A 24,204-nucleotide genomic window follows, 5' to 3' on the forward strand; every position below is an offset into this window, starting at 1 on the left:
AAATCGCACAATTATTAAAATTTAATATTCAAAGAACAAAAAGCCTCCGTGTCCATGTTTTCCTGTGAATTTCCTTGTGTTTAAGTGAGAAAATTGGGAACAGATTATCAAATTGCAACTAGGCGCCTCTTATGATAGTCATTAAATGACTTGAAATCTTGATTTCCCTATTGAACTTGCTACGCTGTGCATTTCTGACCTTCTGTTTCACAAAACAATGGTAGAACAAAGCGAGGGCTCTCTTCTTGAGTGATATATGCTTAGGAACAGAGGGAATGATTACTCCACGCTTTAAACAAAGTAAGAATAGAAAGTTTGGAAAAATATGTTGCAAATACCATCCGCTTGTGTGGACCCAAAATAGGATCTGCCCTTCCTGTTAGAATTTGTCGGATCTACCTATGTTTTAAATTTTACCCAAAATACTCCATCATCTCCAGGAAAAATCAGTATCTTTTCCGGAAGGGAATTTTATCAACATCCTTGGCTTTTTTACCTGTGATATACTGAATTACAGTTCATAAACTTTTAAATCCTCTCTGGTCTTTTATGTATTCCTATTCATTATCTTCCCCATTTTTGTTGTTTGATCGGCAGGATTACCAAATATCTTGGGTGAAAGGTAGCCAGCCCCTTCGAGAAACGACCCCCACCCTCCAGCTGTGGAACGTCAAACTCAGTGATGCCGATCGCTATGCTTGTCGAGTCTCCTCTTATCGCGGGAGCTCTATTGACTTATCAATCTCAAAGTCGAGCGTGAGTACTGAGTAGACTAATGCGCTATCGGGTCCTTTGTCAAAGCTGAATGTGCTCTTCTTCTCCTTTTTAGCCCTATCGTTCAATCGTAGTTTTTTGTCCCTCTCATTGATCAGACTCAATATTGTTCAGACTTGGAGCAGGACAGTCGGTGTTTGCGTGACAGTTAATAAGTACAAGTTGCTTTTCATTGTTCCCAAGCGTTTTTCTCCTAGTCAAATTCAGTTTTCGTAACTAAAAATTGACAAAATAAGTCATTATAAAGTTTGTCCTAATTACGCCAGTTTTGTCCAACTGAGAGGAATCCATTTTAACCAGTCTGCCTCTAAAACTTTTAAGCATACAAATTACAGTGGTTGAAATTGGACTAGCTTTAATTTGGTTGAGTGTATCTCCATCTAAAAATCAGCATCGCAGCTTCAGTCCCTTTCTTTGTAAGAAAATAAGATATCTAATACTCAGCACTCTTTTTTGATATTGCCCTGTGTAACCTAAGGTGGTTTTCTTCCATGAGCTTCATTTGGTGGTAAGAGTGTCTAATATTTTTAAGTCAACTTATTTTTTACCAGACAGACAGTAAGTATTTTTTTTCTTTGTCAAGCAAACCTGCTTCCAAAACTGTTCAATTTTCTGTCCGATTTTTTTTCGATATTATTTCTATAATTGGCCTTGACTGCTTCATTAGTTGTCGGAATTATGTCACCAAGAACTCCCCCCACATTACACCAAATTTTAGGCACCCTCGTTCTCTCATATTGTGATATTCAAGTAAACGCAATCGTATCGTTTACTTCTGTTTGTTTGTGCCATAAAATTTTTCTCTTAATTTATATGTATTTTTTGAATCCCAAAATGGATCATGAACATCTTTTTTAAACTATTTTTGAATTGCATTTGACTTATATTTTATACCATATTTTCTCGAAAACTAGCCATTTTCTTAAATTTTTTTTTTGCCCTGAAATATTCTACAATGAAGAGAAATCTCAACCCTACAGAAAATACTAGCCAAAATATCAATACTCATGCACTTTTCGTTTCGTGTTTAAAATCTCTTTTTTTTCTTTCTTTTTTTATTATTTTTATAAAACCAATTATTCCTTCTGTTATTTATTGTCTGATCTATTTTTGCCTTTATTTTTTTAAGGTCAATTGCAATATTTGAACAAATTTATTTTTTCATTACTGTTTTTCATGTTACTTTAATTGTGTGTATTGAATCTTTTACGTTATATTTAAGCCATTTAATGACAAAATTAAGAAGTAACCTCAATGTGCTGGACATAAAACACAATGTATTATTTCTGTAGATTTGTTCGGATACATAAATGACCGACTTTTTCCACTTTAAAGCTATCGCTAAATGCACTGAATCATATTGGGGAAGAGAATATATCTGTCATCTAAATCATTTCTCTGTCTAAAAAATGTTCTGACCTTAAATTGACAATCAAATACTTTGCTATAATTAATGATTCATCTTCAAATCAGTAAAACTCACATTTTCAGCGAACACAATTTTTTCTCAAATAATACTTCACTATGATCTAATTGCACCATTGCTTTCATTGATTGGTTGAGACACAAAATAAACTAATAAAAGATTTACACATGTTGCATGTAATCGATCTATTTAAAAGCACTTCACTAAAAGAGAAAATGTTGGAGAAAAATTCATGTACCAGAGCCCTCTTTATTTCTTTTGAACATTTAGATGTGTCAAAAGTCAAACCTACTGGGTGGAAATATTTGTCTCTCCATTTTTGAAGCATGTTTTGCATTCTCCCTCTAAGTATGTGTTCAAAATTTTCTCCTCTCTCTTAATTTCGAAGGAGTAGAGGAGGAAAATTGATGTGCATGCAGATTTACAAACACTGCCACCGAAAATAAGTTCCAGCAGTGATCAAGTGTTTGAACTTCGCACTAAATACAGGGCTGGATTTGAGCTTGGGTTAGGGAGGGTGACAGTTGTTTAAGAGAGCACGTTTTAGAAACTGAGTATTTCTGATGTAGAAACAAGGAAAGAGTGAACATTTCTTTTATATCTTACACTCTTGAAGTTCTGCTGACTTTTTAAAAGAAAGGAAAAGTCAGAATTTTATTCTTCTGAAGTTAAACATAGATAATGTCGCTGATTATAAGGAAATTATTTTGTTATATTGAACTCTTTAATTAACCTTTCTACACAATAACCGAGAGAGCTTCAGTTTATCCATGGGTAATGAAAGCTCAATTCTGGCCCTGACTGATTTTGAAGTTAAGAAAGTGGAAAAAACACAAATTGCAACTGTCGTGCATGAAATCACACACATGATAAAAATAAAGCAAAGCAAATAAAAACAAATAGTCTCTTTACCCCTACATCTGCATCAATTATCTCTGTATGTCTAGAAAAGACTCATCTAGTGTAATGCATGTTTGTGTCAAAGTTCATGTCTAATATATGTGTTCGTATTTTGATTTTTCATGTATGTGTATCCATTTTAGTTAAATTATATGTTCACGTGTTGTTTATATGTTTCTATTCTTTTTCTTTTACTCTTTGGTGATTGGCTATACAACTGTCAAATTAAAATTCTGCCATCTCTTCAATGCCAGGCTTTCAAAATGTAGCAAGCTGCGCTGAGGGTGAAAAACGGTGTCCTTCCGGTCTGTGTTTACCAGAAAAGTACTCTTGCGAGTTCAATGATAGATATGATGAGACAAGCTATCAGAAAATCAGGAGGGGTGTGTTTTAATTCTTTTCTTTTGTTTTTTTTTTTTTTATTTTCCATCTTCAAACCAGACTAGTTTTTGAACTACCCTCTTGAGTTTTTTTTTTAAAAATTATGCCTCCTTTCTTTTTTCTTTGCATCATCAGTCCAAATTTTACATTTGGTACCATTTTTATTAATTAACAATTACAAGCTGAATATTCCTTATTTCCGTATAGTATATATTTTTTTTTGTTGAGTATAGTAAATTAGACCTCTACTCTTAATTTTTTTCCCCCAAAATAAACTTTCCTCACTAAATTTACTTGTGTCGAGAAAATTGATATTTTTTAATTAACATCCCTTTTTCTGTAACATCTCTATCATGTATCGGTTGAATTTCCTTTCATTAGATTTCTCCCTAATGGTTAAACAAGCCTTTTAGTAGTTCAAAAACTTACCCTGGTTGATTTATGAATTATGACTATAGCTACTCTATGAATCATGAAGGCGCAACAAGGTTCTGAAAATTAGGGATGGAAATGATTTTGTGATGAGTTAGGAGCAAATATGTCACTTACAAGAGACCCATTAAGATAATTAAAAACTAAGAATCAAAAAAGTATTTTTTGCATAACTTTTAAGTTATTGTCTGGGAATTAATGCAGAGAAATAAATCTCAGGGGATAAAGAAGGATGATGAATACAGTTTTTCCCATTCAAAATTCTCATTTTTGACTCGTGCCATAGCACTTAATGGTCAGGTAGTAGTGATTATAATCCGTGCAGATCGCGAAAAAGGTAATCAAATCTAGGATGGGGAGTTCTAGTGCTCAAGACAGTGTTGCTCACCAGCGCAATTATCTGTCCGGAAAAATGTAGCTTCCAACCACTTCCAACCTAGAAGTACTCCAAGTAGAGTTTGAAGTTAAATATCGCCGTCTCTCATTTTGGACACCTTAGTGAATTGGTATGTACAATTCTGCATTTTTGATGTCTCCTTTTCCTTTAAATTTTAAATGAAGTTTTTGACTCAAATTATCATTGACATTTTTTAAAATCAATTAACTTTTGCGTTGATTTTATTCGTGTTGTTTAAGTGAGTTGTCTAATTCAGTACTTAATAAAAACTAGCGAGTTAATCAGTGTTGCGCTTGGTCAGATCAGTCATCATAGTCATCATTCATAATGATCTCACGTTTTTTTTTGTTTTTTTTTTGTTTGTTTATTATCATTTGGCATTTTGAGAAGATCTACCTTTTTTGTTATTATATATAAAATTTCAGTCATCTTATCCCTTACCGAAACGAAATGTTCTAGCTTTTATTTACGTCGTTAATAATTTAAATCCTATCCCTCCTCATTTTTAAGTACATATGTGCTGCCTGTATTAGCCAACTTATGCTCTTGGAAAGAGATTTACTTTCCCGCCAATAATTTTTATCTCTAGATTTACCGATTCTCCAAACGCTTTTTCAAAATGATTGTGCTTACAATGCCACATCTTCTCAAAGTGCCTTTCATTCATGTCTGTTTGTTCTGCTTTTACTTCATTTTTTTCCATTCATATAATGATTTTATGGTGTCAAGTAGCTATTAAAGAGTTTCTACAGCATCATAACTTAAAGTATCATTGCCACCAATTTGATTAATCTCTCCCGTAAATTTAGATTTTACCACTTCTAGAGAGGTACTCTGAGAAGAGCTGTACTTCTCCTATCATAAAACTACATTAAAATATTCAGTTTAAACCCCTTGTGAGAGTATCAAGCAGTTTTGATCTTGCAAAAGTTCTCAATAAAAATTTGAGGAAAATTACTTGGTTCTGCTGCTATTCTTTTTATATCTGGTCCCCCTCCCCTCTTACCAACCATTCTCCACATCAAAATCATTCTTAAATGTTGTTTTATGTGTGCTTCTTTTGGTTTTTTTCATGTTGTCCCTGTTTTTGTATCTGTTTATGTGTTACTGCTAACACCTTCCCTGAATGCTTCGTAACTTTAATATGGAATGCGGTTTTAATACCATTTAGAGTTCTGGGAATAATGAAAGACGCATTCTCAAACTCTCAATTCTCTCTTGCAAGTGGGAAATCATGCATATTTGTTTGTCTGTTTGATTGATTACTAACTTCAAAATTAGCATATTCCGTCCATCTTGTGTCTGCACGTCAAGTATTTAATTGTATCAGTTTTCCCAATTTGTAAAACTTTGAGTTCTAGATAAAGTTACCAATTGGGTTTGATTTATCACCAATTAAATCTTTGGCAGATTAGCCCAACACTTTCATTGTCTCTAAACTTGAAATTTTCTGCCCTTAAATAATTTTTGCTCTCTTTTCGGAAATTCGACTTGAACCACTGAGTCAGTAACTGAAGGTTTCAATAGCTTCGAATACATAAATTTTAAATCCTCTCCTTAGCAAAGCAAAACATGTCCAGCTATGTCATTTATTTTAGAAAGAAAAGTCATAAGAAGCTTATTTCTTTCCTCAATGTCGACACTTCAACTAGATTTCAGTCTCAAGGTCCAGCCTAACTAAAGCGAGTCGAATAACTGTAAGATTAATCTCTCTGCATCTTTTTTCTTTGATACCTCATTATCCTGAGCTCTTATTGAAATAGATTTGAAATAATCTAGATATTTTAAATAAAAATATGAAATAATAGATTTGTCCTCCACTGTGAAGTAATATGAGAATCTGTACTCAAAAAGACTTGTTCACGCACATGAAGCAAAACTGAATTAATTGTTCCTCCTTCCTTGCTTCATAACATTTTCCAACAATTTTTGTAATTGCAAATATAATTATGCTCTAAAATGTGTGATTTCCTCAACAGGAATTGATAATATCTCGCTAAATATTGAGTCAAATCTTGATATCATACACCGTGGGGACAATGTTGAACTGCGTTGTCACATCTCTGGAAATGCTGATCTTCCTATCTCTTGGCAAAGAATCGGTGGCACTTTTGATAGCAATGTTATCATGACTGGGTCTCTTTTGAGGTATTTTATCATTCTTCAGTTCCTCAAATTTTTAATTTTATTTTTATTTACTCCATAAGTCTCAGACCTACCGTGGTACACACTATGCTTTGTCAGACTGGTGTAGCTGGACCGACAATTGTAACAATGGGGCACTTCCAGAGGAAAGCATGATAGCAAAAGACGGTACAACCGTCCTCTTGTAAAAAATGAATTGTCTTATAAAATGTCCCTCGGTTCCCCATCAAAAACAATACCTACTTGTTGTGAAGATGAAGGTGCAAACATTTTTCAACTGGCCTCATACTCATTGCTCAATTTATTCTCAGAATAGGCGTGAGTTTGTCAAAATAATTTATCTCTCTTGACTCCAAAAATATTCCTGAGCAGTTAACTGCATTTGACACATTCATTTTTCTTTTTAAGGTAAGTCTTGATTCCTAATAAATTAAACAAAGAATACAAACTATTCTCTTTTCTATAGGCTAAACAATGTACAGCCTGACAATGCCGGGATTTATCGTTGCTACAGCCATCCTGTACCAAGCACTCGCTATGTTGACTACAACCTTGTTGTCGAAGGTAAATTTCTAATTTTCTGTTCTGAAAATACAATTGAATACAATTACAAAGATATTTAAGCTCAAATATTTTGCTCCAAAAAGAAATTATTTATCAGTCATTTTTTAGCTATAAAATCCCAAAAAATTGGAATGATGCTGTGCCAGCAAGCAAGCTAAATTAGCAATGTGAAATAAATCAGTATCGTTGATATCACATCAAGGATCATCTACAAAATAAGGCTGAATTCACCCATGGCTAATGTATATTAAGCTCGACACTTGCAATCAGTAGATAATTTCAGTAGGTCCATGCCCAAAGTTTCAAGCTCCCCATAAAGTTTGGCGGACGTGTTAGGAGATCAAAATGTCAAATTTTCAGAAATTATTCATTGGAGAGAAAGAATCAAAACAAAAACTTTCAGCATAACAAGAGCTTTCAAAAAACATATCCTAGGAGAGAATTGTATGTAGTTAAACTTGAGTGAAAGTCTCTAAAACACTGCAATAGAATTAAAAACCTTTCATATTACATTGAGGCCAACAACATGTCGTGTGTTCCATTGGGCTAATATAGAGTTAGGTACTACCACTTTTGCTAGAAAACGTTTTAAATTTAGACAAGGCACCGCTGTTACACTGATGATGCTCAAACGATTCTCCCGAAAACTCTCCTTAGAGGCAAGGTCATGTAGGGGACTATATTTTATTTTAAAGCTAACATATTTAGCTAAGCTCAAGATTCTATATACTCCTTAATGTAAGAAAAAGGAATGTCAATTTTAAAACTAATAACTTCTGTCTAGGAGAAGCACCCATCAGCTCAAATTATCAGATCTCCAGGAGAGAAGCAAATTATGGAACTAATGTGACAATTAGTTGCACAACAAGTATTGACCAACCAATCAAGTATTCTTGGATCAAGCAAGGAGTTGGTTTTCAAAATCCACCGCATAAAAATTCTGTAAGTATGAAACCAGACTATTATGTCCAGAACCTGGAAAAATGGGAAATTACTGCAATTAAGGAAGGTTCCTATATTCCGAAGAGTGGTCCTCGTATGATGTATGACATAGTGTACCAAGTTTTACGCTGCTTTCTGTTATGATCACTACAGACGACCAATAGTGCTCTAATGTCAATCGAAATTGCGGACCAACTCTTGAGCGGGTTATTTAAAGAGTTTGCTATTTGGTCACAGATCCAGCCAATGAAAATAAACGACCCAAAAAACCTGTGGCCAAGCAAATAATTCAACATCAAAGTTCCTGAAGAGATTGTTTTTAGTATTTTTGTGTCGATAGTAATGCGGTTCTAAATTGCTTGTAGTTCATGGAGCAGCAATCACACACTTGCCTCTATAGTAAACTTTATATCTGGATTGTAAAAAATTATAGACACCTTTGTATTCAATGGCTTTGATTTTTTTGAAAAATTAATAGCCTGCAGTAATGCAATGGACTACAAGACAAGGTGAGCATTGAACATCTAGAAGACATCTTTTTTTATCAAAACTTCATGTAGAGTATGTTGACCCTATTAAAAAATTCCAAAATCAACTCATTAAGTGAAAAATGTACGTGTTTATTTGCATTATTCAGTGTTTTATTATTAGACTCACTTTTTTTGTTCATCTTTAATATCTTTTGATATTTTGTATATTTTTGACAGCCAACAATCAATATCCCATATGCAACAGCGAATGATGCAGGAAGATATATTTGCACTGCTGCAAACCCTAAAGCAAGGATCGATATTCCCACAGTTCTAACAATCAAAAATGTAATCCCTCGATTCACTGGAGCATCCTCTTACATCAAATTACCACCTTTGAAGAACTCACACTCAAATTTCACGATTGAAATTGTATTTAAACCGGAGAAACCTGATGGTACATTTTTATTTCTGTTTTTTCTGTTTTCCTCTAATTTAATTTCTGAAACATCTCTAGTCTTCTTTGTCAATATTCATTAACTCCCTTTAAAAATCAGCATAGCAAGCACAGCTTTTTTTACTTTTTTTCATTTCTTGGAATTATTTTGCGAACTTATCTAATGAAAAACTGGGAATTGTTCAGCTTATTAGTGTAAATTACTTCTTTCAATCCCATCTGACCCAACTTGTAAGCTTTTTAGCATAAGTTTTCTTTTTTCTTTTCAAAATGAATTTTTTGGGTCACTCAAACATTTGATAAGTTTTGAAGAAAGATCTTACAGTTCTTAATGCTGATACAGAAAAGAGTCTGTTGGTGTATTTTCGTATTTACTTGCTATTTTTAATTTTTTTAATTTCTTGTTTTTCCCCTTCATAAAGTGTTTATTTGAATTTTGAAGGCTGCTGCCTAAAAAAATATTTCCCAAAATAATTTCATAAATGGTTAATTTTTTAATACTAATTATTAATTAAAGAAAAAATTTCATGAACATCTCTTTTTGTTTAGGTATTTTGTTGTACACACTGGATGCTAATCTTCAAAATCAGAACCCTGATTTTGTGTCTCTCATTCTCAAAAATGGAGTGCCTGAGTTCAAATTTGACCTCGGATCAGGTCCTGCAACAGTTACTGGTGATCCAATTACCATTGGCGAATGGCATACAATTCTGCTCGTTCAAAATAAGAAGTTGGGAGAAATGCACATCGATGGTGGTCGAGCTTACAGAAATCAGTCACAGGGCTCATATGTTGGCCTAGATCTTAGGCAGCCTTGGCATATCGGCGGAGTTGCGGATCTGAATTTGTTGCAGAAAAATAAATTGTCATCTGGCTTCACAGGTAACTATTACCTCATCAAACATCGAATTTTTTATAATTCCTAACAGAATTTAAAATTGATTTTTTAATTTTATAGTTAACTGTAGGTAAACTCGTGGTAAAAATCTCAAACAAATGAGTGCACTAGATCAAAACCTGCCTTACCTCCAATTTTCCTTCTGGCCACTTATCAAGCTACGATTTTTTGCCAGATTGTAGCAACATCTTTGCTAAGGCTCACACATTAAGGGTTATTGGAGAACATTCCTGACTGGAGGCAATTACTGGCAGCAAGATTTCCTCAGTGGTGTCATGGAAATCTTGTAGAATAATCAAAGCAAGAGATTGACAAGGTTACCATAAACTTACCATAAAGTTACTGACCTCTTGCAATCGATTGCAGTAACGATTCTGCAATTTAAGCATAGAGGGTTAATTGAGAGATTTTTTACCTCATTTTCACAGCAAGGCTACTTCAACATTGCAATAGGGTTCTATTTGGGTCGTTTAGTCTTCTCCAATACTATGATATAATCATTTAAGAGCATCATTGTATTATTCTCAATCTCATAAAGGAGAAATTCGTAGTCCACCTTGTTACTCCTTTAAAATCAAATATGTATTCAAATCAAATATTATTGTTTAAGTAAAGAGCGATCTTGCAAAGTTTTTTTCAAATTTTTTTTGCCTTACAGGTTGCATAAGTCGCCTCGTGACAGGTACAACAACCATCGATTTAATGCAGTATGTGGATAAATCATCGAGAGGAATCGAATCTTGCGAAACTTGTCAGCAGAATCCGTGTTTGAATCAAGGCATTTGTCAAGAAGCTCCAAACAACAAAGGTTACTTCTGCATTTGTGCCTCTGGCTATAGTGGCGATGACTGTGGAAGAGTCGGTGAGACTTGCTATCCAGGTCAGTTTATTATTTCATATGAAAAACAACTGTATCTCACCTAAAATTATAAAAGCGCTTTATATTTAAACAATATTACTGACTAAGGCGGGCTGTTGCTTTAGTTTATTGTAAAATGTAACATAAGAAGAAACAGGCAAAGTATGATGAAACTAGGCTGAGTCCACGTAAAGTAACCATTCTATTCAATTACACACAAAACTAGTGTAAGTATATGAATTGTTTTTTGTCTTGAGGAGATAATAAGTTTGCCCATGAAAATTTAGTTTCAACTGCTCCAACCCATAGAAAGCCATCAATAAGTACAATCTTATTACTATTAGTATCATTAATCCTTAAGTTAAGGCAAGATTTTTTTTTAAAAAACTCCCTATAGTATCAAAAAACAATTTACAGAGAAGAATTTCAATACTGCGCTTAAAAATGTGTTTATCGATAAATATTTCTATTCCGAAGCAGATTTTTTAGCATAAGTTGGATTATCATGTTTTTTTCACAATCTTACTTATTTTTAAGTAATTTTTACCAGCCATCCATAGTGCTTTGCTAAGTAAAATATATTTTTTTTATTTATTTATTGTAGTTTTGACTTACAAATTCTGTAAAATTTTTCAGGCATTTGTGGTGAAGGTCGATGCCGAAACACAGACGGAGATATAGTTTGCCATTGTCCCATTGGTAAAAGTGGGTACCGATGCCAAGAGCCAGTCACAATAACCGTACCATCATTTGACGGTGATGGCTTCATTGCCTACCGCACCCCCAAAAATCCCACAAATATGAAACTATCCATGCGAATCAATCCTAGCAGTGTTGAGGATGGAATTCTGATGTATGCTAGTCAGAGTTTTGATGGGAATGGGGATTTTACCTCTCTAACCATTAAAAATCATCAAATTGAGTTCATGTTTGATACTGGATCAGGTGAGTTTTATCAGCTCCTCTTCAAAAATAGAATGGTTTGAATTTATTTTATCATTTGATGTACGATTTATTAATTGACTATCCCTCCAATTATTTTTTAACCTTACTGGTAAGTATTGACTCAAATGATTTGTAAAGTAATAATCCTAAAATGATGCACATATTGTACTCTTTCATGAAAACCAAAATGTTTTTGAAGAAAAAAAAAACCCTATAAGGACCGAGTGCAGGTTTAGCAGCAGCGTGATGATGAAATTGCAAAAATGTGTATCTTGGTTTGTGACTTTGCACATTTCCTGCCATACTGTATTTTCTTTATGGAAAGCTACTAATCATCATTTTATATGTAAATTATTCATTGAATTCTAGTGTCTGCTATATTCTTCCAGCTTTTTTGTGTATTGTCAACTGCAAGGCCTTAAAATTTATGAATTGTATCCACCAAAATATGTGAACGAATTTCCAAATGTTTTCATTACATAAAAAGCATTTTTAAAATACTGTCATTTCTCCCAGAAATGATTTATACTCCTATCGTCATTGAACAAACGTAATCTTTTTTATCTTCTAGGTTTGGTTGTTTTGAGAAGCAGTCAAGATATCATTCCGCGGCAGTGGACATTGATCACTTTAAATCGAAACAGGAGTATAGCTATGCTTCAAGTAGCAAACGAAGCCCCCGTCTATCAACGGCTTGGTGGAATGGTTGGGGTGGATCTCACTACTAATTTATATGTTGGTGGCATTGATCGCGACAACATAACTTTGAATAGTAATGTGCAAGTGTATTCGAACTTCAGAGGTTGTATTTCTGATGTAAGTAAAACCAAGTTAACCAGTTCCTATTTATCTAATGAAGGTTCCAATCATTTGAACGTCAAAAGCATCCATTTCTGAATTCCATTTTGGTCAAAAAACCATTGATTGACTCAATATTTGCATTTGAAAAGTGGCCGCCAATTCCCTATGGGAAAATACATTGTAAGTAATGAAGAGACCAGGTTTGTCATGAGATGTGATGTAATTAGTGAACCGGATCTGTTCCTGTGTAAAAGTGACCGTTTTGAATGGGTCGGTTCCAAAAACAGCTTTCTTTGAGTTTGAGATGTAATTTCAAGCTTATTTAGTAGTGCCATCGTTATTTTCGTTGAATTTGCCATTGAAATCAGTTATCCATGTGCAAATCCCCGCACCTTTCAACAGGCCCATTTGGCCAAAAAATCATAGGGAGCAGACCATTATGCAGAATATTTTCTCTGTACTGTCAAGCGTTAAGGATCCTTCTCGCAGGTTTACGATGGAGCAAATCCAGAAAAATGTCTTATAGACCCAGCCGGCAGGTAGCTTTGGAACTGTAATGTTGTGAACCAACACTGTGAAAATCCTCATAGCTCTTAAATTTTAAACATGTGCCATTGAAAATAAATATTAAACTCAGTTAAATGCTTGATTAGTTAAATGAATTGAACTTTTATTTTTTCCTGTTTTTGAATAATCCTTTATCATTTAAAGTTGCTAGTAATGGCTGCATTGATTTATGTATCGTAGGTATCAGTGGCAAATGTTGTGTTCCACCCTGTGAAATCGGTCATTGATTCAGCAAACATACACCAATGCCCTCTGGCAACAAACAACTTTTGTGCTAGCGCACCCTGCATGAACAACGGCATTTGTCATCCAACAGTTGAGTCGTACACTTGTAAATGCCCCTCACAATATGAGTAAGTCAATTTTTTTTTTTTTTTTTTTGCATCCACATTGCCAAGCTATTATAATTTTGAAGCTGAAAACATTTCACCACACTCTTACGGTATCCTCTACCTTGGAAAGCCTAAAATTATGTGATTTTCCATCTGAATGTAGTGTGTGTTTTACCTCTGCAGTGGCATCCAGGTCATCATTTATTTGGCTCAATCTGTATCTTCTAGTGAAACGCGTGTATAAATAGTTGAATCTAAAAAATGCATATCCCAATCGCAACTTTTAAAAATCTCCAATTATGCCTTATTTTCCGTAAAGAAAACTAATGAAAATGTCTCTTCTGCATGTTGTGTGATTTTTTTTTTATCAAGTATAGAAAATTCACAAACAATCCAATAGAAGCGGTTGGTTTGTTTTCCTCCAATAAGTGTAAACAAAACGGAAACTTACACCGTTACAGTTTGCGATATGCATTCTATGATATCAGCCATTGATATGTAACCATATATTTAATCAGTAACCATCATTAACCCATTTGTGTACATAGACGAGTATGCTTGTCAGTGCTATACCAGGACAACTGTATGTAGACAATGTAACTAGCGCAGTTGCTAGGTGATTTTTCGGGTCTCGTCTTTCGAATTGCATGATAGATAGCACCATGGTAATTGTTCTAAAGATCATTCATGAGTACACAATTGCCCTCCTGATTTCTGGCACCGCTAGGTGTGGTGGGCAAAAATAGATGCCAGTGCGCAAATGTGTAAATACGTAGCAACTTTATTTTCGCACAAGTTTTTATTTTAAGTAAGAAGTGAAGCTAAGTAGTATCAAACAGATAACTATCAGAATTACCATAGTGTCTTTTTCTCCTCAAATTTCAAATTACTTTGCAATCCCAACATAAACAGCCATAATATTTGCTTTCCACCATTAATTTTTTTTGTTTTCCCATCCATTAGTGGCGATAATTGTGAACGCAAGAAGAGTATCTGTGATACACTGCATCCATGTCTCAATGGAGGAACCTGCCTAGGCAGTAGTTACACTTACACGTGCAGCTGTCCTTTAAGATTCAAAGGATCCACCTGCAATGAAAGTATGTCTGGGCATTTGTTATTATTCCTTTGTTTCCTTGGTTTAAAAATCTACCTTTTTTGTCATCCAAATTGTAACAAAGTAATTAGAAGAGTCTTAGTTTAGTCAAAATGTATGAATCACTTCTTTTCTGCTCTTTAAATCTTATTTATCATTTAGTATACCAGTTCAACATTCTTATTTGAGCGATGAAGTGGTGCATTAAATTGAATCTGTAATTTAAAGAATAGATATTCACACAATATACAACTTGAACTCATAAGTAGAATGAATAATTTGTATTTTATGCTCATAAGCATTTATCAAAAATATTCCTTGAGATTTGATGAAACAGGTATTGACCCAATGTTCTTCAGCATATAAAAATTAATATTAATCTAGCAATTTCCGTAACATAATGGAACTACCCGTTTTTCAGGAAATATAGTTATAGTAGCAAATATAAGGAAAGAAATATGAAGTCAGGCAGTCTACGCAGTCCCAACCTTGAAAATTAAAATCTTGGCCTGTAAAAATATCTCGTTGAATTAATTTGGTTCTGAATCTGACAAATTGCAATGTCTCTCCTCGGAGACTAATAATGGAATTATTACATCAATTTTTAAAGGCCGCCAAACTTGTTTGATTCACAATTCTCTCTATTTATTCAGGCGTTTCATCTCGAATTCTTCATACTTAATAGTAACTACTTTTTCTTTAAATTAAAATTTTCAGGTGTAGAAATAGGAGATGAAATTTCTTTCAATGGCAACGGCTATGTTGAATTAAGTGGTGATCTCCTCCCTCACGTGCAGCTTGATGATAGTGACATAGTAGAATTACAGTTTTCAACCAGTCACAATGAAGGTATTCTACTATGGCATGGGCGAGACCCCAAAGAATTTGGCAGAAATCAAGACTACTTTGCAATTGCAAGTATGTATTGGTCTAATATTTTCAAACAGTTTGCAAGTATCACAAAAAGTACCTCGCACTCACAGAATGTAGTCCAAATATTTTCAAAGGAAAGAAAAGAAAAAGCTCATCGTTTTTGTTTGCCTCAACGTGATCTGTAGGTAGCAACAAGAAATTAGAAAGCCTCATCAGACAATTCACAAATTTTAAAATTAGGACAATGTGTCTGCTTGAATTTGGCTTTCAAGTTTCATGTAGTGATTTGAAAGTACCACAAATGTGGCAAAAAAATACTTCAAAATAATATAAATTGAATTTTCTGTTCATCTATCATGTTTTATTCAACATTTATCGAAGCCTCATAAACAACATTTTACTTACCTATCATTTGCAATAAATCCATTTTATTGTGGCGCGGCCCCAAATTTCATGTCATTTTGTTAATAACGTTGACTACAATTTAAAAAAGTAAGTTTTTATGGAGAAACCTTGAGGGGCCATATCCCCCTTTCAAATGACCTAAACAAAAAAATGCCTAGTCAAAGAACAAAATTGTCCTATTTCAGTCCAAGTATTTGATTCCTAAATTTTCCGTCACATGATTAGGGACATATTGTATGCGGCGAAGATATCTTCTACGTACATGAAATGATTTCAGAACTTCTTGTTGGGTAAATTTATTCCTTTATGTATAAAATTTTGATGAGAAAACATATAACGTAGTGCTTTGGTAAGTGCCTTTGTCCAGGGTTCCATTAGTGCAGTATTTGAAACTATCAACCATCAGGGTTTTTAAGGAGAGCAGACTTGGTCCAGAGTACTCAATATTCACCCCTGCATTTTTTTCGTTTTTTTTCAGTTGTGAATGGCTCAGTAGAGTTCAGCTACGAACTTGGATCTGGTCCAGTAACGATCCTTCTCTCTGAGCAGAAAGTCAATGATAATCAGAAGCACACAGTAACTGCTAGAAGGCAAAAACTGGATGGATCCATTCAATTGGATGGTACTTTCTCAAAATCTGGAAGTAGCAAAGGTGGTCTGACCCAGCTGAACACCAGCGGAAATGTGTTCATCGGTAAGAGACTTACTCCTAACTGTGAAAGAGAAATGACCATATGAATATTGTGTGTATTTTTTTGTTCAACCTACATGTTAGACCTATTTTTCTTCAATCGAACTAGATTTTTGGGAGTTGTGTTGTGGTGTCTTAAAGGTAAAGTCTAACCATGTTTACATAGTGGTTTCGTCATACCGGTGGTGAAACCTGAAAGCAAGTCATGCAACACCGTAAATGTCTTGCCACCTTTTATTTCAATAAATGACGACTACCATTTGTAATTTTTAAAATTTTGCATAGTTTTCCCTTACCTATGAAACTGTCGTCGATAAATCTTGTGTAAAAATACAGAGCCAGTTTGCTTTTGATCAAAAAGGTAAGGGCTGAAATTTTTGAATCACTGCAATTAAGGCACTAGGTTCTTCTTTTAATTTCATGAAAGAATTTTTCCATACCTCTGCAAAACATTTTAAAGTACGAAAGTTTTCTGTAGTCTGATAAGTTTTTATTTCAATCCAGGTGGGCTACCGAACCCGGACACAATGACAGATGGAAAATACCTGGTTGGCTTGTCTGGTTGCATCCATTCGCTTCGCATTCAAAATCAACCACCAATCCACATTGGTAGAGTTGCCATATCCGGTGCCAATGTTACTCCGTGTTCAAGGTAATTCTTATCTTTTACTTATTTACTTGAGAGTTTGTGAAAGAGCTAAATGTGTAATTTGTGTATACCAGCTGCTAATCGCATTGCTGAAGATTATTTATTGCCATGATGAATGGTGATAGTCCACAGGATTAGCAACTTTGATTTAATAAAAACCTCAGGGTTGAAATGTTGATACATACTGTTATCATGGTTTGTTCGGCCATTGAAAGTGCTTAAGTCCTTGATTTTGAACTTTTTTCTAGGTCTTGAAAGTGATTGATTTTTTAGGAGGTGCCTGAAAAGTGCTTAAATTTGACTCTTTTTGATTGTCAGCGGTGAATGCTGGTTGCTAAGAAATAGCAATTAATAACAAAAAACAAACGGAATTTCTAGGTATTCCATGCAAAGTTCTTTTCTCCTGTCAAAAATTCAAAGATGTGAAAAAATATTTTGAGCATGATAATAGTCATTAAAGTTTGTCCGTAATATTGAGTCTTATGGAAGAGTAAAACTTCTAATTTCCATTTCTCCATTCGAACGGTATGTGACTTGGTGCGTTTTTGTTCAACACTTTTTATGTAACATTCTTACATTTTGATGAAGAATTAAAAAAAACTTAATTCTATCTTGCATCCAAAACTCATGTTTTAACAAAAAATTATACAAATTAAGCCTTTTCTAACTGCCTTATTAATCATCAGGTTTAGTCTCGAGAATGCAGGTAATGAAGGTCAAATGGTTGCACTCTTATTTTTTTCTAGTTTAATCAGTATTTATTTGATTTATAAATAAACTATAGAAATTCGAGCAGATGGAATAAGTAAATGCAGACACCTTTGGAAGAATTTCTTTTTTAGCTGTCGAAAGTATCTGAGATAATTACCATAGCAGTATAGATAGAATGGTTTATTTGAGAGTCATCCTAGCCTTAAGTTCATAGCCTTTCAGCACATATCAATGTTTTAGGTTCTCAATCAGCTCACAAAATGTTTAGTTTGTATGTAGTTCTTTTAGTACCTTATCCCTCATTATTGATTCTCGTATCTACTGTAACTCAAAATATAAATGGCATATGTCGACGGTGTAAATCCGCAACCTTGTATCTTGGTTGCAACGTGGCAGACTTCTCGGCATAATTATTAATATGAATGGAATGAAATATTAAATGGAAAACTACTCAACGGCAATTCTTAAAAACTGCCGAGATTTTTCTTTTCCGTGCGGAGAAAATTCTAAGAAAATTTCAAGGAATCATGTAGATTTGTTCCCCTTTAAAAAGATAAAACAGAAGCAGAGTTTTTCAAACCCCGCAAACGAGATATATGGTTGCGGACTTACACTGTCAATGTACTCTATTGACTTTCCCTTCCATTTTCAATCGGGTTAAAGTTCTCTTATATTCCGTTGAAATGACCTCATCACATATACGGAGGAACCCAAACGGAACTGGACGACTTTTACTCTGGCTGCCAGTATTCTAGATTTTAACTCTCCTTTTGAGAGTGTCATATGTAACACTTAATGATGCACTATATCAAATCTTATTGCACAAAATCCTCACAACAAATTTTTATGGTTATTCTTGTGTGTTCTTTTTTTCTGACGTCATTTCTCCAGTACCTACGTTTTTTGCTCCAAACATTTTATAATGCAGTAGTCTAGTAGGTGGGCCAGTTTTGGTGGTGTAGTGATCAAGGCAATTTGCTGCCAGCCCGAAGGTCCTGAGTTCAATCCCTTTCAGTGACAGGCCTTCGAGGTCACTCAATCCGTCATCATAGCTGTGGGTGACCTTGTCACTCCAACACCTTGTCTTTTCCCTTTGAGGCAGTAGGATGGGGAAGGAACATAGTCATGCGTTACAAGTCAGTTCGTTGTTACAATTCAATCATGGATCACTCTTCGTGTGCGAGACTGCCAGCATCACCTATCAGTCAGAGATAAAACAACTGAGCCCAATTTGGTGGGGGCATGGCTATACTCCATATGTCCGTGCTTGGTAGTGTCAATCAGTGTTGTCAATACAGCTTATTGTCGGCCTATTACATTAGCCATTGTGCCTCGCGGGAATGTAACACTTATCATGTGAGTGAGTGCAAGAACACAGGACAACTTTAGGGACTACCGGATGCACGACAGCTAGAGATGCCTTCCTTTAGGCCCACAGGGTGCCTAGCTCATAAGCCTGACTCCTTTTGTTTTGATAAAAAAAATTTGTTTCGTAATTGATGAAACCCTATCTAAAAATGTAGAAATGATTACAGAACTTGCAAAGAATATTCTATCATTAGTCAGACCATCTCCCCATACTCAAGAGTATCACTTACATTGATAATACGATACACTCTCAAAACTGAAAGTGGTTGAAATTAAGGCTCTAGATTTTTTTAGTTCCTTTTGGGTCTCGTGTTACATTTTTTACTAATATTTATTTAACAATGAGACATGAAACTGTTGTAATTTTCTCCATGCTTTTCACCTCTAGTGCAATGTTTTCATCTACTTATCTAACATTTGCTTCCTTCTTTTATTGCTGCTTTTTGGGATTTTTGTTCAGGATTGAATGGATTCCATCATCTTTGATTTCAACGCGAGAAATTGAGACTGATAAATTTTTTGAGCGTGACAAAGTTCACACACAGTCCACAGATTTTAATCTGTTCACATTAAACAACTGTGGTTGTAGTTTATTCATTTCAGTTAGCTATTCACTATTCATTGCTGTGGTGATTTATGCATTTTTAAGATGAAACTATCAGTACTTTTTAGCATCTCATAATTTTTTTAAATAATCTCTTTTTTCAATATTGAGATTTTCCTGTTTCTAAAGATAATTTTTCTAATGATACTTATAGTTTAGATATTTTAGAAATGCTAAGTGTGATGTGCTCTGGGTAGCTGAGTCGATATAAATAGTTAGATCTCCTTGTCATCATAATTTATTAGCTTTTATTAATTTGCTCTGTCGCATAAAATATTTCCATGTGACTGGAAAATTTTACCGTTGATGTATTAGGTAATTCAAACAGTGAAGACTGAATTTTTACGTATTATGGTCGAAAGTCTCTCATTCTGCTCCCCTTTCACATTAAATCTCTTTCTTGTTAGTTCTTTTCTAAAATTGATGGAGTGAAAATATTGTTCCTATTATATTTAAAATGCAATTTCTTTCTTGGGGTATTTTATTGTTGGCTGTAGGCCAACTATTTTCTCTTCACTGTTTCTCCTTGTTGAAAGGCAATTCTTCTACTTTCATTTGTTTAATATTTTATTTTATTTATTCATTTATCTTTTTTACTTTGTTTTGAATGGAAGTTGTAAACTTTCCTGCCTAACATTTTTCTCTTTTTTTTTTTTCTTTTTCACTTCTATAGTCCCCTCGTATTAATTTTATCCCTATATCTCATATTATTTGTTAGAGCGTATGTAGTCTAACATGTTGCACCATTAAAGAACTACTAATATTTAAATATTTCAAAATTGAACGCACTATCGATGAATATTTTTGGCCCTTGAAGGTTATCTGTGAATGGCAGTAACCATTGTTTTTGACATTTTCTCATGAAAAATTGTGCCAACAGACCAGGTTAATACTTTTAGTGGCATTTATGTATATAAATCATATTTGATCACATGATCATATTTTTGACCTATTGTGAATCTTTCCTGGAAATAAACATACACCCACTCAGATATCGAAATGGAAAGGAAAAATCTGTTTTGTTTTTCATTTTCAGCAAGAATCAATAGAAGGGTATTATAACTGTGCATTTTGGAAAAATCGCTTTTAAAAAGCTGAAATTATTGGAAACTCCATTTATCATTGTGACCAATGATGATGGTCAGTGATTAAATTCTATATAAGTATTCAGATAGTGTTGACTTTAATTTACTTATTCAAAAGAGAATTCTCAGTATTGCGACATGCCTTTCACTGTAATCAGTCTTTTCTCACCAAAATCTAAAAATATAACGAGTAATTAGGCACATTTTAATGATACCTTGATGTTTAATTACTTTGCGGTAGAGATTTTCCCTAAATATTTCTATTCCTGTTTAATTTCTTCAATTTTTTTCTACACCTGTCTTTCATTTGTATTTTATTTCTTTATGTGGCTATAATTTGTTTGTTTGTTTTTTTTCCACAGCTAATGAAGTCTTGGCGTCAACCAACCATGCTTGTTGATACTTTTTGTTTTCAAAGAATGTATTCTTTTTGGTCATTTTATGTTAAATTCTTGTTTACTTGTAAGTAATTTTTTTTAAATCGATTGTTTACCCACTGTAAATCTGATAGTTACGTACAATTAATTGTTTTTGTTTGAATGAGATCATTGTCTCTATTTCATCAGTATTGCTAAGTATTTGTAACTTGATAGAATAAATTTGAGCGCTAATTGCATTTCTTAATTACTATAATGTCGGAAAATTCTTAGCTTTGTACATGCACTGGATAATTACATTATCATTTTCTTTTGGAGTGGATTTGGATAGAAGAATTGAATAAACTGTCAAAATATAAAAAAAAAAAAAAAAAAAAAAAAAAAAAAAACTGTTTCAATTTAAATCTATTTTTGTCTTTGTATACATGATTAGCAGTATTTTCTGAATTCATCCGCAGGTGGTAATTATCCAGTGTTTCTACTCTTCTGATGTTCTGTCATCAATGTTTTCCAGTTTTAGGCCCTCAAGTTTTGTAAATATTTCCTGGAAAAAATTGCTGCTTATTGGATTTTATAGAACTACAACAAAAATTCCTTAAATAGGCACTATTTTAAAATTAAAAAATCTATTCATTTTATGGAAATAATAACAAGATGCTCTTTTAGAGTAGGTAAGCCAATTTTCGGAATAAGTTCCATTTTCATTGTAGTCTATTCTTGCACTGTTTCCTGGTAATTTTCCTCCTAACTTTTGGCCCTATCATAGCCAATATTTTGCGAGTACATACACACTGTAGGTGGCTCGGTTTCAAGAAATCAAATGTACGTAGCTGTAATTAAACTTAGAAAATATGAAGTTTTTGATGACTGAAATTCAGTTGATTTTGTAAATTATGATTTTTTTTTGTACAAATGTGATATAGTCCTAAAATTTAGAAAACTCATTAACATACTTTGTCTAGGTAAAAGAGAACTTGACCTCATTTTGCAAAGAGGAACTCCTATTTCTTGCTTGTCAATAAAAGCACATGGTAACTTACGACACATACGTTGTTTTTTAAGAGAGCTGAGAGTAGTAGTTCCTAAGTGTATACTGCAATTCAACGCATTCTCTGTATCAGATATATGTCTCCTGAAGGGAAAGGTATCGATGAAAAGCAGATAATTAAACTTAACTTGTACATCTTCCATATGCAAAATTTGTATTATACTCTTTGAAAATTGTACATGTTTATGACTTTTTGTATCTGTTAGGGATTCTATTTCTAATCTTCCAAGGAAATAAATATGTTTCTCTTTTTTTAAAAAATAAAAGGAAAAGAGTATCAAACGTTTCCTGAATGATGAACTCATCTGATGAAGAATTTGCTGGAGTCTGAAATTCGGTAAATTTCTTTTTCAAGTGAAAACTGCTGAGCAAACTGAGCGCAAGAATATTTTTGGTTTCTAGATTGAATAATTTATCGGAAAAGATACATATGCACAACTGATTATTAAAATTATCTGACGTGTGTGTGTTCAAATGGGAAATGCTGCCTGATGAAGTTATGAGGCAGTACATTTTCTCACTTCGAAATCTAGTCCTCTACAATTTCTGATATCAAAAAAGAAATTATAAGAAATACCTCAAACTCACATCATTGCTTTCTCAGATGAAGCAGTAAACTTTTTCTGTGCAAATTCTCCATTCGTTTAAGGCTTTAGAATGGGCTGCTAAGTACTTAGATCTATTCATATTTTTCCTTAGTTAAACTGATGCATTTAATATTCTGAGCAACGCAAGAGAATTTTTTTATAAATGGGAATATGATGACCAAAAATTCTTGTGAACTTTAAACTTTTTTGAAAATCATAACCAGGAAAAACTCTGGGTCCGAGGTAGAACCATACTGCTATCTTATTTGCACCTAACATATCTTGCTTTTTTTCTTTCCATTTCTTTTAAATTTACATTTTTGCTGCCCACAAAATGTTGCTGTACAATCTTCCCAGCATTGATGTATAATTCAAGAATATTTGCTAGGGATATAGTTTTTTTTTTTTTTTTTTTTGTGCAGTGCGAAGGAATGAACACAATTAATAGTGGAACAAGGAATCTAATCAAAGCAGTGATAAACGTTGAATTTTTTTGTTCACCTTAGGATTTTATATCTCTAAGCAGCAGAATCAAAAACATTTTTTTGCAACTTGGGCTGAAAGCTCTTTTTTTTTTTTTTTTTTTTAAAAAAAAAAAGAAATATGCAAATTTTGACAAGATCACAACTTTCTTCGTTCGATTTTAGTAACATGTGTAAATTTTACTTAAAATAAGCCGTTTAAGTTTAATTAGTTTTCATCTCTATTACCAAGTATGTGTCATATAAAGACCTTGTCAGAGAAGATTTATGGAAGATCCATCCACTCTGTAGGTTCAATGATTTGTAAAATAATTTAATATATTTTTGTACGTAATTTTCATTATTATAATCTGAACTCTAAAGTTTATGGTGTTAAAATTAAAAATGATAAGAATTAGCTTACAAATCTGTTCAATTATTTAAAACATATCAGACTTGAAGGCGATAGCAATAGATTTGATTTTTTAATAATTGTTACCTGCATTTCATGTATTACCATCTTTTTTTAGTCTATACATTCATTCTTTTCATTACAACTTCTCTGTATCACTACAGCCTTCCTCCCTCAGATGTCGATGAATTATGAATTTAATTCGAAAAAATGAGTCATAAACTTTTGTTGCCCAATTTTATTGTCCTCCTTTCTTGTCAAGTCTCATCTTCTATTCTTATTTTTCTCAACCTCAGGTGCATACTTTGTTTTTCTCTTCTTTTTCTGAGTACCTATCGGTACACACAGAGACCATATTCTACCTGCAGGTAGATTTTGTAGATACGCAACCTTTTCCCTCAGATTATAATGACACAGAGTCATTTAAGTATCTCTTTCCATTTATCGTCCACCCCCTTTTTTTCGTATTTGAATTTGTTTTTTGACATTTCACCACATTGATGCTCACAATTCTCTGCAGTTTCAAATTTTCTCTGTGCCATTAGTT

General features: G+C 33.5%; 1 protein-coding gene across 1 annotated transcript in view; it reads left to right on the forward strand.

The window, feature by feature from the left end:
• trol (terribly reduced optic lobes) overlaps positions 1 to 21,172 on the forward strand; it is a 194,500-nt gene extending 173,328 nt beyond the window's left edge. The window contains exons 53-69 of the mRNA XM_072296440.1: positions 598 to 756; positions 1,326 to 1,332; positions 6,290 to 6,458; positions 6,922 to 7,019; positions 7,804 to 7,961; positions 8,669 to 8,888; positions 9,438 to 9,770; positions 10,445 to 10,666; positions 11,282 to 11,590; positions 12,162 to 12,406; positions 13,139 to 13,311; positions 14,254 to 14,390; positions 15,104 to 15,304; positions 16,143 to 16,358; positions 16,860 to 17,007; positions 17,691 to 17,710; positions 21,135 to 21,172. Coding sequence (XP_072152541.1) covers positions 598 to 756; positions 1,326 to 1,332; positions 6,290 to 6,458; positions 6,922 to 7,019; positions 7,804 to 7,961; positions 8,669 to 8,888; positions 9,438 to 9,770; positions 10,445 to 10,666; positions 11,282 to 11,590; positions 12,162 to 12,406; positions 13,139 to 13,311; positions 14,254 to 14,390; positions 15,104 to 15,304; positions 16,143 to 16,358; positions 16,860 to 17,007; positions 17,691 to 17,710; positions 21,135 to 21,172 — 2,853 coding nt within the window. The remainder of the gene's footprint in view (positions 1 to 597; positions 757 to 1,325; positions 1,333 to 6,289; positions 6,459 to 6,921; positions 7,020 to 7,803; positions 7,962 to 8,668; positions 8,889 to 9,437; positions 9,771 to 10,444; positions 10,667 to 11,281; positions 11,591 to 12,161; positions 12,407 to 13,138; positions 13,312 to 14,253; positions 14,391 to 15,103; positions 15,305 to 16,142; positions 16,359 to 16,859; positions 17,008 to 17,690; positions 17,711 to 21,134) is intronic.
• The last annotated feature ends 3,032 nt before the right edge of the window (positions 21,173 to 24,204 follow it).

The sequence above is a fragment of the Bemisia tabaci genome, chromosome 2 (assembly GCF_918797505.1).
Source record: "Bemisia tabaci chromosome 2, PGI_BMITA_v3".
In the NCBI taxonomy this organism is placed as follows: domain Eukaryota; kingdom Metazoa; phylum Arthropoda; class Insecta; order Hemiptera; family Aleyrodidae; genus Bemisia; species Bemisia tabaci.